General features: G+C 35.3%; 1 protein-coding gene across 11 annotated transcripts in view; it reads left to right on the plus strand.

Annotated features, from left to right (window-relative positions):
- Positions 1-18,410, plus strand: part of NFIB (nuclear factor I B) — a 236,432-nt gene that overhangs the window by 123,660 nt on the left and 94,362 nt on the right. For all 11 annotated transcript variants that reach the window (XM_036854911.1, XM_036854920.1, XM_036854914.1 and 8 more), the window contains exon 3: positions 11,331-11,384. In XM_036854911.1, the coding sequence (XP_036710806.1) occupies positions 11,331-11,384 (54 nt within the window). The remainder of the gene's footprint in view (positions 1-11,330; positions 11,385-18,410) is intronic.

Below are 18,410 nucleotides of genomic sequence, written 5' to 3' on the forward strand. Positions count from 1 at the left end.
ATTTTGAGCACAAGGGTCACAGCTCTGTGCTCTTATACTCTCGATTCCCTTCTTTAAAGTGGATTAAGCAAGTGGGCATGCCTCTCATCATTTTTTCTCATTTTCCAAATAACCATAGTAATGGACAGTGGATTCCATAGTAGGCTGCTATAATAAGCTTTTTATTATTCTTGTTTAAAGTTACCTGTATTTTTAACTTTCCTCTTAAAATGATCATTTGAAAAAAGACTGCCCCATAAAATTATAACAAATCTTCATATTCCTGTTGAGTTATAAACTTTTCAGAGTTCTTTCAAACATATTATTCCACTTATTAGAATAATCCTGACCCTTCTCTTGAAAAAAAAGAAGGAAAAGTCATGTTCGTTAGCCATTTTTTGGTTTTTATTTTACCAGTAAAATTGAGTTACTTTCCTCTCATGCACAGTTTTCATTTGCAGGAGGAAGTGACTATCTCCTCATTTGTTTCCTCATTTTATCCTTTAAAAAAAATTTCACATGATGTATTATTCAAGTAGTTTTATTCCTGGTAAATTAGCTTTTGTCCTGAAACCATGGGGACAGAAGTTCTTTGAACCACTTATCAAGGAACTGTTAGGACATTTAATACCATTATCTGCCACATCAGCAAGCTTCCTGTTTCATCAAGTGACTTCTCTGATTTTTTTCCCTCCAATATTATGATAAAATTATTTTATAAACAAAAGCAGTAATGAACGCCTGACGTACAAATCTACTTTACCATGGTAGAAATATATTATCTCTATCTTACTCTATTACTCTGCTCTGTATTATACACCTTTGATTAAATACATACATTTATTTTTATATGAATACATCATCATAGACTTAAGAGCCATGATTTAATAATAAAGCAAGGGTGACTTATTAATGACATACAACTAGTAGGGTATGTAAAAAACCCACCGATTTCTTTTCTCTAAGCTCATATAATGATTTAAACATTTTAACGATTTGGCGAAGTATCTTTTTACCTTAAATAATGCAGAAATCTGTTGAGGTAAAACATTTCGTTTTAAGAACACATGCCAATGAATAAATGAGCACAGGAAAAAATAAGGATATGACTTTTTGGTCATTGACTGAATCAGTTGCTAAATTTATATTTGTAGAGAGTTCACAGACACTTAAAAATAGACTATATGTAGGTAATAACCAAACAAGTAAAAATCATGATTGGCATTACTGCCAATTTAATTATAATTTCAGAAAGATGAAAAGTATTTTAAGTGATATCAACCATCAAGGTCTTGTTCACTGTAAAGAGTGGTCCTTTATTCAGCAGATATAAACGCCAGGCAGTGAATAAGGCTAACATGTATCTTGACCCATGAATTTTACACTCCAGCAGGAGACCTGTACGCTAACGCAGAAGTTAAATTACCTGCGTTGTTAGTGTTTTCAAGGGGAAGTATACAGTGAAAACGGAAGAGGACTAACTAGGAGGGGTTTTTTTTTTGGTGGGGGTGGGTGGGTGGGAGTGTGGGAAATTAAACCTTAAAGTATATTAAAACAAATCTTAGCCTTTCCGCACAAATATTTGTGCATATTTTCACTGTTGTATAAAGTTATTTTTTTCCTCTTATTCCTGTTGGAAATGACTAAGGCTAAAAACTCCTACCTTTTCTTATTCGGTTTTAAGTGATTGGGCAAGATATAAACTGATTCAGGCATGAAGTGGTTTGCTTAGGGTCAGAGCACAAGTGTTGGCAGTTACTGAATGGAACCCAGGAGTTCTGACTCTCCAGACAGTTGTGAGAAAACACGTCCTGCTCCCTGAGAAGAAAGATTGCCAACAAAATATTAGAAAGTCTTATGTCTGGCTTTAATCTAGATAAACAATATTGTATTAAGTTTGGGGGAAATACAAAAACCGACGTAGCACAGAAGGGCCATGTACGCCCAGAATGTGCTAGGTGTAGGACTTAGAATAATGCATGAAGACCCCAGGACAAGACAAAATAAAGCAGATAAGTAAGTTACTGTGCCAGGCAGTGTAACCAGTGCTGTTCAGGACTTCGGGGGTAAAAGAGCATTTATTTTCCTCTGCTTTCCTTTCAAGAGAAAATTTCAATAGGATCACAAATGTTGCATTTGGTTTACGTTGAAATTTTGCATTGATTTTTCAATTTGCCTCCACAATTATGCTCTTGAGTCTGATGACATTCTGGTTTTCATTTTCAGACTCATATTTCACCAGCATTCTCTTTGCACTACATACCTTGCTATAAAATGCAGGTTTCGTGGTTTCCAAGGGAAAAAAAATTATATTACATAGTATGGCTGAAATCCACAATGTCTCCCAGATGGGAAAGACAGAAAATTCATCTCATCTTTTCCTCCTGGATCTGGTGGGGTTTTGGAAAGGACTTCATTGTTTTCATGTGGCAGAGTGCATTGGCAAATTGTTTTTTAAAGTACGCAGTGGCGTGTTCATCTCATATTATAAGATATGGGCAGCATTTAGGAAAGATTATAAATCTTACAACTCTCCTCAGAAACTTAAAATACAGCTGGAAATGTTTTGCTTCCAACAAACATGCAATCTTCATAAAATTGGAAAAGAAATGTTTTGAATAAATAATGTTTTGGTTTATTTCTCTCTAGTGCTAGATCTATTTTTTTAGTCAAAATCATGCCATAAAACTCCTCCTTCTTCTACGCTAACACCCTTGCCTCTGTATTTATACTTTGCTGGTGCATCTAAATTTTTTTTCATTTTTAAAGTATGCCAGATTGCTTTGCCTTGTTTTTAAAGATAGAAAACTGGATTTGCTTCCAGGGACTCTTTCCCTAACTAGGCCAGTTTAAAAACTAAACAGGGATTGAGTCAGTTAATTAATTTAAATGAGATTACAAATCAAAAACATATTACGCAATCTTGATTTAATTACCACATTTTATTTACTTAATTGAAAACACACTGTAGAAAGTTTGCAATCTTGACAATGACCAGTATGGTATCTTTACATTCTATAGGCTAACGGCTTCAAAAACAAGAAGTTTAGACGATCCTGGTTGTGACCTTTGGTTTACTCAATCCCTGGATCAGTAGAGAGTCATTGAACTTAATCTGAGGCCAGAAAGGTCAGATACGATTATCCCTGCTTTCATTTGCGGGAGTTTGGTCCTAGTTAATGAAGCAATACAAACCTCTAGTTAGACATGTTGGCAGGTTTCACACTTTTTGTGCAGGGGTCTTCCCATCTGCATTGGTGAATATTCCCCTGGCATGAACAGATATGCTCTCAAATGGGTGTGTGATTTTCTTTTTTTCCCTGAAATTTCAGTGCCCTATGGTTTTGGCTAATTCCTTGTGAACAAATTTTGGTCTTGAGCCCAAACAAATCCGTATTTTAATCCTTGCAATATGATGCTTTGAACCTAATGCTCCTGTTAAGCAGAAAAAGGTGGCTCTTTAAAAGAAAGTTTAATAACAGAACTAGTAGAATGTGTAGGGATAAGAAATAGAGGGTACAGTACCTGTCTATTCTCTTGTTCTGTATTTTTCTTTGGTTAAATAAGTTACTTTATCTGTAAGGAGCCTCAACATAGCAACCTCTTTTAAATCTCTGAGTTTTGCTGTATAGAAGATATATTTTAAAATCCATGTTAACCAATAAAAAGGGAGATCTGAAGGTATGGGTCTTCAGATGGAAAATAATATGGATTAAAAAGCATGATTGAAAATATGTAAGAAACCATGTCTCCCAAATATTATTTTGGTTCTGTCAAAAGTATTCAGAGAGGTTTAATGTCTCTTCCTGCTCAGAACCGGGTTTAGGGGAATGGATACAGACTCAGCAAAAATATGTCAAGGACTCCATTAACCAAGTGACAGAGTTAACGCTTCCCATGGATAGCTAGTTACCCAAGTTTTGCAGAGAAGTGGATGCCATATAATGTAATCTCCTATTGAGAAGGGACAGATAGACCGAAGCAGAGAAGGAGAGAATGAGCATTTTCCCGCACATTTACATGCTTATGAGAGGTAAGAATGTGCTTAGTTTTCCCAGATTCTTTCTTTGTGTTATTCTCATAACCATTTAAGAGCAGAAGAAGGAGATATTGTAAAACTTTAGTTTTGTGGCATCCCAGTTGATGAAACAGTCCTCCATTAAAACTGAAGCTGTATAGATTTTTAACTGTGCTGGAGAAAAAATATGGCTAATTATGTAATCAGAATTGTGATTACATAAACCTAACTCACTATAACTCCCAGGGAAATCAGTCCTTGTAGAAAGTAAACTGCCAAGAAGGAGGCAGGACATTTTGCACAGACGGAGAGGGAGGTTTGTCTTAGAAGAATAGTTTTCTCCTCTCTCCTTGAAAAAGGTGGATGTTTTTGTCTTAACTTTGTGTTTCCCTGTTATAAAGTGCATGGGTTTGTATCCCTTCCTTCAGGTTTTTGTTTGTTTCTTACGTTGGCTTTTCTCTTTCTTAAGTGATTCTTTCTGGCATACTATATACTTAATTTGTAAAAATATACTACTTTAGTATGTCAGTAGTTAATAATGTTTTGGAGAGAAAGAAGGGGACTATTCTAAGCCTTTAGAAAACTCTCATGGTATCTTTAGTTGACAATGGGCTATTTCTTTACCTGCTTAAAGCCAAGGAATATGACAAAGGGGCCCTTTATCACATGATGACTAATTTTAGTTCTAGCAAGAGGCTATCTGTAGGTTAACAGGTTACAGTGTGGGTTTCATTTACTCTTCTGATATCCCTTGATATAAAAGCTATATTGTTATAGAGCCATAGAATTTTAGAGACAGAAGGGACCTGACAGGTTACCTTGTACAATCCCTTCTTTGCACCAGAATGATTATAAGTAAAAATGATGCCTCTCAAAATTTTTTTTTTTTTTAATAAATAAAAATCATGCCTCTCAAGTCATGGTATCAGAGAAGAAAATGAATTCCTGGAATGTGTCATTTTTGGGTAGAAAGACAGCTTATATATAAGGGTCATCAAAAGCTTCTTGGCCTCTTGCTTGCAAACTAGTGGCCTGCTCCCTGGACCTCCCCCGACAAGCATCTCCTCCCTTTGTAGGAGAGAGCCAAACCTTAATTTCTGACTCAAAATAGTGCCTCTTATCTACCCCCTCCCATTTCCAAATATTCCTTCAGAAATTAAGGGAAGCAGAACTGAGCCTTTCATTAGGCTGGGAGACCCACCCTAGGAATTGTGTCTCTATCCCCTTTCCTTGTCACAAAAGTTTGTCTACTTGATTTTCTTTTCCACTGGATAATTTCTTAAGGATTTATTTATTTATTTATTTACTTAAAATCGAAGTATAGTTGATTTACAATGTTTCAGGTATACAGCAGAATGATTCAGTTATACATATATATACATATATATTCTTTTTCAGATGCCTTTACATTATAGGTTATTACACGATTTTGAATATAGTTCCCTGTGCTAGACATTAGGTCCTCATTGGTTATCTATTTTATACATAGTAGTGTGTATCTGTTAATCCCAAACTCCTAATTTGTCTCTCCCCCACCTTTCCCCTTTGGTAACCATAGTTTGTTTTCTATGTCTGTGAGTCTGTTTCTGTTTTGTAAATAAGTTCATTTGTCTCATTTATTTTTAGATGTTTCTGCACAGAGGCAGCATGCCTAGTCTTTCTTCCTTTTTTTCTAGTCTTTCTTCTTTGTGCACTTCCATAGTTTATAGACCAATTGTTTTCTATTCATTTGACTTAAACAAGTGTGTCAGGTGCTATACCAAAGATTAGGGCCATAAGGCTAAGTAGGGCAGTATCCCTGCCCTCATATAGTTCAGAATCTAAAAGGGATGACCTCAACATGGAGGACGTCAGGGAGAACAAAGACGGACACCACGTGCAAAGACTCAGGGGCATCAAATGGAGGTGACACACGTGGAACTGAAAGGCTAGTGGGTGACCCAGGTGTTGGTAGGGGCCAGATCAAAGGGCCTTGAATGACTTCCTAAAATTTTGGAGTGTTTTTCTGTATGTATTGGGACTCATGTAAGAGTTTTAGCAGGGAAGAAGCTTAATCAGTGTCAGGTTTTGAAGAAATCGCCTTGTTAGTAAAGAGGAATATGTTCTAGCAAGATGTGGCATTTTTTATTTTTCAAGACCCTGTTCCTAAGGTCACCTCCCTCTGATATCTTTTATGACATGCCCTTGCCCGTCCATCATAGGAAGAACTAATTATTTCCTCTTGCCATATACTCATTTATAGCACCTATCACAGTGTATTTTTTTAAATTTGTACATTTCTGTCTGAGCAAGCTCTGAGCTTCTAGATAGCATAGAAGGTATATTCTTTTTAAAACAATATGTTAAAGCTCATTATTGTAAATTAAATGGAAATTTAATACACATTTGTGGAGAAGCTATTATGTTCCAAACATTAGTAACTGGAATACAGAACGTGCTTCATAAATCTTATTGATTCTCATTTAATTGATACTTACATGAATGACCTTCAAAAAACCTTTCATAGTTGTGATGATCCAACCACATCAGTTAATTGAGTTCATCCCCCTCCACACCCCTCCCCCCAAGAATGTTAGTACTTAACACAAACATTTAACAGGTCAGTATTTATTTATTATATATATATTTTTTTTAATTTATTTATTTATTTTTGGCTGTGTTGGGTCTTCGTTTCTGTGCGAGGGCTTTCTCTAGTTGCGGCAAGCGGGGGCCCCTCTTCATCGCGGTGCGCGGGCCTCTCACCATCGCGGCCCCTCTTGTTGCGGAGCACAGGCTCCAGACGCGCAGGCTCAGTAGTTGTGGCTCACGGGCCCAGTTGCTCCGCGGCATGTGGGATCTTCCCAGACCAGGGCTCGAACCCGTGTCCCCTGCATTAGCAGGCAGATTCTCAACTACTGCGCCACCAGGGAAGCCCTATTTATTATATGTTTAACAAACATTTTATTGGACTTCCATCAGATTATCAGTAGAACATTAGAATTTCCTCGGTTTAGCAATGAAAATCCAAACTAAATTTTTTAGAGTTGGCCTCTTTCTAAAGCATCAATTAGTGTATAGACTTCAATGATAATAATAATTATTTCCAACTTCAGTTAAAAAGAATAGCTAAAGGTTTTTTTAAATTTCTGAAGAAGGTTTTGAATATATTGGTAAATGGTGGGAAGCAGGAGGGAGATTAGGGGAAGATAAAGTTCCCAGAATTCTTTAATTGAGTGAAAGGTCATTTGGCTTTGCATGATTTTAATATTGCATCATAACCACTCAAGAGGCAGTGTGTCTGAATGGGTGGCCCATGTAGAGAACACATGTTTTAATAGTTGCCATGTAACTTTGTACAAGCCATTTAGATCACTTAAGTATCTCAGGATCTTCCATAAAATTGTGTCATTAGAGAAACTTGGTTACTCCTTAGGTAAAGTTTAGATATTAGAAGAGCCATGAAAGATTGGCTACTTTTTAAAAAGGAGTGGATGGAAGGATTGAAGGAAAGTTAATAAGGATCATGTAAGGATGAGAACCTTTACTTATTCCTAGAGAATCTTTAACCTGGGGGAGGGAGGAATTGATTGAGTTTAAAAAGCATTAATTTAGAAATGGCTTCATTAACTATTCTTTTTCCTAGAAGAAATATAATATGTTTAATTCACACTTTTAAAACACAAAGGATTGGAAATATGCAAAATGTATTTCAATCCTACTTTCTGTCCAGTCAGGTCAGAAAGAGACAGACAAAGGAATGTAGACGTTATAGATTGAGATCAGGGAAGAGGAAATAAAATGTGGAGGGAATGACAGAGGACTGGTTTAGGTCTGCTGCCTTCAAGACGCCTTCCCCTCCCTTTTTCTCCACTGCATCAAAATCTTTCTAGCCTCAAGACTGAGTGTGCTGGGCAGCTCACAGTCTCATTCTTACCGCCCTCCTTCTTCAAAGACTTCAGTCTTCTAGAAGGTAATTTTCATCAAATGGCTGGTATCTCCTGCCTTTTGAGCATGACAGCTCCCTGAGAGCCTCGAAATGGCAGCAATGCCTTCCTCCCTTTTGGGGAGGGTGGGACTAAAGCACAGAGGAATTCAAGATGGCACACACTCGCCCATCTTCAGTTGATTCACCGCGGACAATTTTAGATGCTTACACTGGGATGGACAAATTTATTCACATCCCTTTTCTCCCTTTCTTCCTGAGAGTTAGTCCGTTAAAAATATTAGTCATTTTTTGAATGTGTCCTTTCTGTTTAATAATAGCTTTCATTTATTGATTGTGTAAGATGTGTCTGACCAGTACTTGATGTTTTATATAGTAAAATCTTTGCAATGATTCTATAAGGTAGGTAGTATTACAGTTAAAGATCAAGACTCCAAGGCTCTAAGAGTTAAGTAATTTTGTATAAGATCACATTACTAGTGAGGGACAGAGCCGGGATTCGCTGTAACATATGAAGTACACACACACACACACACACACACACACACACACACATGACTTGAGCAAATGATGGAAGCAGTTAAAGAAAACCTTTGGGTATAGAGTAATTTGACCTAGGTGGTGAATTGGAAGGGTTTTAGATGTGGTCTAAGTAATTCTTTCTCTGAAGTTCACCACAATAACAGTTCATTTTTGGTTTCTCTGCCAACTGTGACTCCCTGGTTACTTCCTTTTCCAGCAGTTGGAATTAAGTGACCGATATAAGGTGACATAAGGTTAAAAGTAGATTAGAGTGTTAGAATTTACAGTTGGAAAAGTAAGTGTTCTTTTTCTCGTTCCTTGAGGGGGCCTTTTCTGTGTTTTGGGGATCCAGTATATGCTGTTTTACTGCATGAGAGGGCACAGACGTTGGACTATGAGGGAAAATCTGTCATGTGTGCCAATAAATGCCAGATTATTTTAGAAAGTGGAATTATTATTATTAAAAGCAAGTGTATGACTCAAATTTAGGGTCTACTTTAGCTTTCCCTCAAATGTTTGTGGTTTTTTTTTTCAGAAATTACATTTTTCTTTCAATTGAAGAAGTTGGTCTCCAGTTGTTGGAAATAGGGGAAAAGGGTAATTTGCAGCAGAAGAAAAATAGGGTTTTCCAAATGGGATGTTGTGGTAATGGGGTGTCATTGTTCTAACTGAATACTTTCTCAGGAATGGAAGAGACATTTTTCTTTACTGGATCCAAATTTCAGCAACAAGATGTTGGGAAGGAATTTTGTGGTTCTGTTTTGAAGTTGATTTAACTAAAAATACTAAGGCTCACCTAGAGTGTACAGGTCCTGTCCTCTGATGGCAACCCTAATTTACCTCATGTTGTGTCATCGTGAAGGTGTCATTAGCCACCATGCGGGATCAATATCTAGACCTCCATAAATGTGAAGTAGCTTTACAGGGAAAAATAAAATATGGGGAGGCTCTGGGTCAGTGGGTATACACTGCATAAATAGGAACTTCTCAAAATGTTAGAGTCACTTGAGAAATTAAGCTGGAATGTCATGTCAATTCTGGGGGACATTTGTCAGAGGAACTCAAGGCAAAAACAGCTGAGGCTGTAGCAAAATCATATAATTTTTCTTTTTTTATGTAACTGTCATACTCCATGCCTGGAAAGTAGCCAGTATTGGGCCATCTTTTATGGGAATAAAGAAGGAGAAAGATTGATCTCCTAAGTTATAAGTCACTGAGTCTTGCCTCAATTCCAGAAAAACTAATAGAATTCATGGGAGATGAGACAAACCTTTTGGAGAGTACCTAACTCTCTTTGACTATCTGCGGAAGACTGTAGCCAGAACTCAGATTACAGGAGTAGTCCTGACCGGTTTCTTTTCCATTTGGGGAAATAAGAAATAAATTGGAGGATAATGTGGGAATCATTAAATACATTTACTGAGATTTTATAAAAACTGTTCTAGGGCAAAAAAAAAAAAAAAAAGGAAAGAAGAGAAAAAGAAAAAAGACAAGGAAATGGGATGAAGGGGCACAATTCTGATCTCAGTATTAAATCTAGTTAGCAGGCATGAGGCAAAGGGCAGAAATAAATAACCAAGTTTTATACAGAAAGAAGTCAACAGAATGTCCTTGCAGTTAATAGTAGAAGCAGCAATTGCAGTATGTTAATAAGTTCAGTGGAAGAGCAGAATAACCCTGCTGAAAAAAACCAGCATAAGATTTTTCTGCTTAAATAAGACTGGATCCCTGTCTTGGGTATAATGGCCAGGTTTCAGGAAAGAGACTTGTCTGTGGCCGCCTATGAAATTTTGTTGAAATTCACTATCAAGTTCAAAATTGCCTTTTCTAGGCAAGCAAAGAAAGCTGCTGAATCTGAGCCATCCAGCCCAGTGCATTCACAGCCGTGAACAGCACACTGAGGAAAACACAAAAGAAGTAGACAGAATCTCTGCCTCTGCTTAGGAGCATGCAATTTAGTTGGGGAGACAAAACTTAAATACTAGAACCAATAAAAGATTACAAAGCAACCTGAAAGTAAGTGTAGAATAATATGGCGCAAACGACACAGATAAATGCAGAGGGGACATGGAGGAAAGGGGAGTGAGCAAAACACAACAGTGTCAGGTTAGTTAGGAAAGGCATGCTTAACAGTACTGTAGCTTCCATGTTCCTTTCTGTAGCATTGATGGAGAACAATGTGGGATAGGAAATTCAGATGTTCTGCATTGATCTCTTCCTCCTTATCTGCCGAGTCTGTCCGTCTATCACAGATGGAAATTAAATTGATCCAACAATTTGCTCTCCACAAAGCTGTGTTGGTTTCTACCTAGTAATTTATGCTTTTCTTGGTGTTTGCAAATCGATTGCTATCATGGGATGCAGTCAAATCTGGGCCTGGATCCAGTAGGTTGGGGGATTATTGGAGTGGATATGTGTGTATGCGATTGAAATCCTGGAAAAACGGACTCTAGTTTCTATGTATTTTTACTCATTGAATAAAAACATTTTCAGGTTTTTTTAAAAAGCATGTTTAATTACACTCAGATTGCATTTTTAGGGAATGTATCTGCTTTATTTCCTACTACTCCTGACAGGCCCAACCTTCAAACCACCTTCAGTGGCTTCGTCGCCAGACCTTTTGTTTTAAAAAAGCCTTGCCCTACCCCACAAATATTAAAGATCGCTACTTTTTTCCTCTCGAAAAAAAAAAAAATATATATATATATAGATGTTCTTCTAGTTTAATAAATAAAACATTGCTCCTGAAAGGCTTAGGAAAGTATACTTTATTCAAACACTCGACTTCATTGTTCTATGTTAAAAAAAATTTTTTTAAGTCCTTCTGAGGATTGTGAAATTCTTTCAAAACAAATTAAAAAGAAAACATTTTCTGTGATTTCTTTACAGATTCTGGACAATCAGGAAGTCCAAGCCACAATGATCCTGCCAAGAATCCTCCAGGTAAATATGTGTTCCAGGACGTTTGCAATCTGACATTGTTGGAGAACAAAGGTACCACTGTATAGATAAACACCCCGTAATTGGTCAGCTGCCTATTTTGTTCTGGCAGGCAGGTATGATCACGACAAGATGTGATTCTTTCTAGGCCCTTCACAGTGGCACATACTTCCACATTGGCGTCATCAGTATGTACCTAATCACTAATGTTTTACTTTTTGTTGGTGTTTCTTTGAAAATGAATATGCATGTATTTTATAGTTGTATATCTTTCAGGTGCTAAAAGTCACTGTTGTTTGAAAAGCCAAAAAACCTTCTAATCTTTCTTTTAAAATGCACAAGAAAAAGTATAATTTTTCATACTCTTATTATAGTTTATCAAATCTCATTACTTTAAAAAGTAGGTTGTGGTGGTAGTTGGTTATGTCTTCATGCGGGATTTTTGCAAATGAGTTTTTATTCCATAATGTTTTTAATGGGATTCCCAGAATCAGGAAATAATGAAAGTAAGACTTTTCCTTTAGTGTAATGTATGTCGAATACTCTATTTTCAGAAGTTGTTCCAGATCTGAAAATGGCTTTTATAAGCAACCATACTGTCTTCATGGTTTTGTTTTTCCTAAAGCTGAAGATATAGAATTTTGACGTTGATTTAGGAGTAGTATCTTTTCTCATGAGATAAAAACTAGTGCAAAGAAGAATTTCTAATATTTTAATCTCATAAAAATTTTAATTATATCTGTGACTTTAGGAAAAGAATGCTCTACGAATAACCTAACAAAAACAAAACAAAACAAACAGGTAAAAAAATTCAAACTAACCACATATAACCTCCACCTCCAAAATGATCTCATTTGGCTTTTCGATGAAAAGAGACCCCCAAATTTATAAAAGGTAATGATAAAAGTTTCCGCAGGTAGACTTAGTTTTAGGTCCTTAATTGCTTGATCTTCCTGTCATAATACTTTGCTAATGTGAGGCTGAAGAACCCTCAAAACTACAAGAAAATATGTCAGAGCATTCTTGCTTTAAAACGATGTTAGAAAGATATAACAAGTAAATACGTAAGTAAAAATGCAAAGTCAAAACAGAATATATTTTTTTCTTTCTGAGTCTTGCCTATATTTTGTTCTTTATTTTCATCTTCGAAAAAATTTTTCCAACCGCATATTAACTTATTCTGTATTGTACAAAATCAGATTGTATGACAAAAGTAGTATATCCTTCAAAGATAAAAAAAAATTTCTAATTAAGTATAGATTTAAAATGTATACTAAGTTGATTTTTCTTTACTTTCATCAAAATCATTTAATATGACTACAAATTGGTAGCAAAACATTGAAAAAACTGAAAAATTTTAAATGTAACTTCCAGTTAAGTTGCTTATTTTATTTTTTGTGTGGATGGGGCCACGAAGGCGAGCTATTTAGAATATAATAAAATTTGTCAGAAATTTTCTGAAGTTGAGAAAATTTATTAGCTTGTAATGTCTTCAACTTTACTAAAATTTCTTCCTTTTAGTTATTAATGTTTTCTCTGTGTAGCATGATAACCAAAAGTGAATTGTATCCAAACATTTTTTAAAAGCTTCTTCACTCATTTTACAAAGAACTGGCAGGGAGGGGGACCTTTACTAGAAAAAGAATTGATAAGCATTGTTAAGTCAGACTAAACAAAGGATATGCTCTTTGCATTTGAATGACAGCTTGGTTTGAAATTAATAAAGCTGTTATTGTTTGAAATGCATTTCTGAACATGTACAGAAAGAATCATACTCACTTAAAATGTTCTCTACTTGAGCTGAATGAATAATCTCTGAATAGTTATATAATGACAGAATATGATTTTTCAATATTTGTTGAGAAGCTTGGTTAAATTTTCTTTACTACTTTCAGTGTAGCACCTATTAATTTATCTGTTTACATATAATATGGCTAGCAGAAACAATCAAGATAAAGCATCTCTATTTTTTTCCCTTTTAAATTTTCCTTGGAAATCAAACCTTTTGTGAACTATGTCTGAAAACTGGAACGTTGTAGGTAAATGTATATTATGATTAGTTGAATATTATGTATATGTAAATTGTACATTGGTTACCAGTTTTTCAGAGATAGAATATAATAAAACATATAAAATATCAAAATTAAGTGGAATAAAATTAGAATTTTCTTTGATGATTCAGAAGCATTCCATCGTTTTAACATGCTTTGTGTATCATTATATTATGGACTTAACCTTAGAGATTATGAAGGAATTCTGTTTGATGGAAGTAAGAGTTTGTTCTGTAATACCTTGACATAAATCAAACCACTAGAAATATTGAATAGTATCTAACTGGAAATGTGAAAAATCATAACTTATTAAGGTTTTTGTTTTGCAGTCAATTGGGATAAATTATACTTATTATTAAAAGCTCTTTTCATAAGCATAAGCATGTTTGGTATTTTTAGAGCATAATTTATCTCTTAGAGCCTCTTTTCATCTCTGTTTTCTGGCTTTGGCTGAAATGTGAAATCTCTGAAGTTTAAATTTACTGTATCAAGAAGGCACGATACATTTACGGGCAAATTCAATCTACTACCATGAGCAATGAAACAGTCAAATCACTTTGCTGTTTGTATTGTTATAACAAAGAGAAAGTAAACTTTTGAAAAAGATTGACTTGAGTTCCAGCGCTTTCTTGTCACTGGTAGTTTTCCACTGGGAGATGTGCAACCCCTGGACATTGCCACCATCTACTTCTGTGTTTATTTCATAACAGCTTGGGAAGAGGTGGCAAAAATTCAAGCCCTTTTGGAGGTAAAGGCTCTTTGAAATCTGTTTACCACTGTTGACATGAAGGTGGGATCACATCCAGTCATTGTATAAGTACAGATGCATGGGTCTCCCACAAACTGGGCATCCCTCTGGCTTGGGTTTTCTCCAGCATCAGACATGACTATCTGATTCAGAAGAACTTCTGAAGGGTGACCTTAAGGCTCTTCAGACTGTAGTATGGAGTCTACAGATAGGCCTTTAGTTTTTAATTTGTGTTTCCTGATTGGGATTTGTACTTAGTTAGCAAGCTAATCACGTGCATTTGAACAAAAGCGACACATTTTTGGGGAGGAAGAATATTTGCTACTTATTTTTAAAAGGGCTTAAGTAGGTTTTTTTTTTTTTTTACTATTTTAAAAGCACTTAAATAGTCTTTGCAGTATTTCCTTATACTATTTCGTGATTTAATTTTTTGTATTTATTCTTTGTTACATAGTGGGGATGGGCACCATACTCTTTTCTGGGCTAAGGTGCCCAAAAAGTCTGACTTTGTCCAAGGACATGACATTGTTATTTTGGTCAAGAAGCACTAGGCTACTTCATTTTTTGTATGATGCACATTTCTCTTATTTATGTTGGGGTCAAAAGTTATATGTTTATATCTAGATACTTCTTTCTGAACAGTAAATTAATCCCTTCTAAGCAGTATTGCTGCAAGAGTCCTCTTTCAACTATAGCATACAACTGTTGTGGACCAAAGGAGAGCAAACCATTAATTTAGGAACTTAGACACAGACCTAATTTTATTTACAATGATTAAAACCTCTACTTTCGCTTTTAGAAGATGTGTGTGATTGGATTATAATCTTTTGAAATGAACTTTGACTTGCTATATTATTTTGTGTCTCTACATTCCTTGGGCTATAAACTTTTAGACTTCCCAATCTCAATCAGTTGCCTAATGCTGGAGTGGTTGATATCCAAGGAAAACAGGGCAATCTAGAAGTTGGATTTTGCCTCTAAGTCAGCTAGAAGTGGATGCCTCATTTTGGAGTTCAGGAAGACCGTAGGTTTGTGGGGAGCTCTCTCTTGGCTGGAAATATAACAAAGAAACATTGATTCCTAGGACACTTTTTGCAAATTCTGTGATGAAAACTTCTGAAACATTCCAAGTATCATTAACCAGAGCTTTCTGACCTAGAATGACATGGACTTATCCTACTTTTCTTTTTTGCAAAATTAGTAGGATGCTTGTGCTGTTTTGTGGGGCAGCTTTTGTGTGTAGTTGGGCAAAACCTCTGGGAACCATTAAGATCATATATTGGGTAAATGTCAAATAAGCCACCTTATAGCCTACCTGGAACAAAGATAGAATTACATAAATAATTGAATAAGTTAAATAAGGTGTATCAACAATAGCAATATGCTCATCTTGCATTTAAGATATTATTTTAATTTATATTTATATATATTCCATATATAAGAGAGATCATACAGTATTTGCCTTTCTTCAATTTATTTCAATTTAGCATAATGCCCTCAAGGTCCATCCATGTTGTCACAAATGGCAAGATTTTGTTCTTTTTTATGGCTGAATAATATTCCATTGTATGTATGTAGCACATACATACCACAATTTCTTTATCCATTTACCCATCAATGGACACTTAGGTTGTTTCCATGTCTTGGCTATTGTAAATAATGCTGTAATGAACATGGGGCTGCATATATCTTTTTGAATATGTGTTTTCATTTTCTTTGGATAAATACTCAGACATGGAATCTGTGGATCATATGCTAGTTCTGTTTTTAATATTTTGAGTAACTTCCATTCTCTTTTCCATAGTGGCTGCACCAATTTACATTCCCACCAACAGAGCACAAGTGTTTCCTTTTCTCCGTATCCTCTCCAACACTTGTTATTTCTAGTCTTTTTGATAATAGCCATTCTAAAAAGTGTGAGGTGATAGCTCATTGTGGTTTCAATTTGCATTTCCCTGGTGAGTAATGATGTAGAGCATATTTTTATGTACCGGCATTGGCTATCTGTATGTCTTCTTTGGAAAACATCTATTCACATCTGCCCATTTTTTAAATCAGATTGTTTGATTATTTTTTTGCTATTGAGTTGTATGAGTTCTTTATGTATTTTGGATATTAGCTCCTTATCTGATGTATGATTTACAAATATTTTCTCCCATTCAGTAAGTTGCCTTTTCATTCTGTTGATAGTTTCCTTTGTTATGCAGAGCTTTTTACTTTGACGTAGTCCCAGTTGTTTATTTTTCTTTTGTTGTTGTTGCTTTTGGTGTCAGATTTTTAAAAATCATTACCAAGGTCTATGTCAAGGAGCTTACTGTGTTTCTTCTAGAAGGTTTATGGTTTCAGGTTTTACATTCAAGTCTTTAATCCATTTTGAGTTAATTTTTGAGTACAATAAGATAGTGGTCCAGTTTCATTTTTTTGCATCTGGCTGCTGTCCAATTTTTCCAACACCATTTATTGAAGAGACTGTCCTTTTCCCATTGTATATTCTTGGCTCCTTTGTTAAAAATTAATTGACCATATATGTGTGGGTTTATTTCTGGGCTCTCTATTCTGTTCCATTGATCTGTATGTCTGTGTTATGCTAATACCACACTCTTTTAATTACTATAGCTTTGTAATATAGTTTGAAATCAGGGTGAGATGCCTCCTGCTTTGTTCTTCTTTCTCAAGACTGCTTTGGCTATTAGGGGTCTCTTTTTGTTCCATATAAATTTTATAACTTCTATTTCTGTGAAAAATGCCATTGGAGTTTTGATAGGGATTGCATTGAATATGTATATTGCTTTGGGTGGTATGGACATTTTAACAATATTAATTATCATAATCCATGAGCACAGAATATCTTGCCATTAATTTGTGTCTTCTTCAATTTCTTTCATTAATGTCTTGTAGTTTTCAATATACAGTTCTTTCAACTCCTTAGTTAAATTTATTCCTAGATATTTTATTCTTTTTGATGTAATGGTAAATGTGATTGTTTTCTTATTTCTTAATTTCTTTGTCTTTTAGGTCATTATTAATGTATAGAAATGCAACAGAGTTTTGAGTATTGATTTTATGTCCTGTAACTTATTTATTAGTTCTAACAGTTTTCTGATGGAGTTTTAGGGTTTTCTATATAAAATATCATGTTATCCGCAAATAGTGCCAGTTTTGGTTCTTCCTTTCCAGTTTGGATGCCTTTTCTTTTTTTTTCTTCTTCTTCTTTTCCTAATTGCTCTGGCTAGGACTTCCAATACTATGTTGAATAAAACTGGAGAGAGTGGGAATCCTTGTCTAGTTCATGATCTTGGAGGAAAAGATTTCAGCTTTTCCATTGAGTGTGATGATAGCTGTGGGATTGCATATATGGTCTTTATTATATTGAGGTACATTTTCTCTGTACCCACTTTGTTGAGAGTTTTCATCATGAATGGATGTTGAATTTTGTCAAATTTTTTTTTTCGCATCTATTGAGATGATCAAATAATTTTTATTCCTTCATTCCTTAATGTGGTATATCATTTGTGGTTATTGAACCATCCTTGCAATCACTGGAATAAATCCTACTTGATCATGGTGTATGATCCTCTTAAGTATTGGTGAATTTGGCTTTGCTGATATTTTGTGAGGATTTTTGCATCTATGTACATGAGGGATATTAGCCTATAATTTTTGTTGTTATGCTGTTCCTGTGACATCCTTAGCTGATTTTGGTACCAAGGTAATGCTAACCTCATAATGTGACTTTAGACATGCTTTTGATTTTTTTAGAAGAGTTTGAGAAGGATTGTATTGATTCTTCTTTGAATGTTTGGTAGGTTAACTGCATTCAGGTAGGAATGCTGATCATGATAGATTTGATTTTCTACAGATTCTATTCTGGTGTCTTGTTTGGGTACTACCAAAGAAAGTCATTCGTCATTTGGGGTTGCACTTGAAATCTACACCTGTGAAGTTTCCTGCTGTTCATCTAGATCTGCACGTGGGGAATGCTGGGCTGTACCTTGGGTGATCCATCACCTTGCACCTAAAGGCTGGGCTGATTGTCCCAATGTTGTGTGGATTTGCAAGAAGAGCTGACAGTCTTGCCTGTCCCTGTTTTCCAATCTAGGTTCTTGTAGGCATCTCCTGACAAAGGTACTTAATGATAGCTCTGTTAGAAATTTCTTTTTTTTTAACATCTTTTTTTTAAAATTAATTAATTAATTTATTTATTTTTGGCTGCATTGGGTCTTCGTTGCT

Source organism: Balaenoptera musculus, chromosome 6 (genome assembly GCF_009873245.2).
Source record: "Balaenoptera musculus isolate JJ_BM4_2016_0621 chromosome 6, mBalMus1.pri.v3, whole genome shotgun sequence".
Taxonomy (NCBI): domain Eukaryota; kingdom Metazoa; phylum Chordata; class Mammalia; order Artiodactyla; family Balaenopteridae; genus Balaenoptera; species Balaenoptera musculus.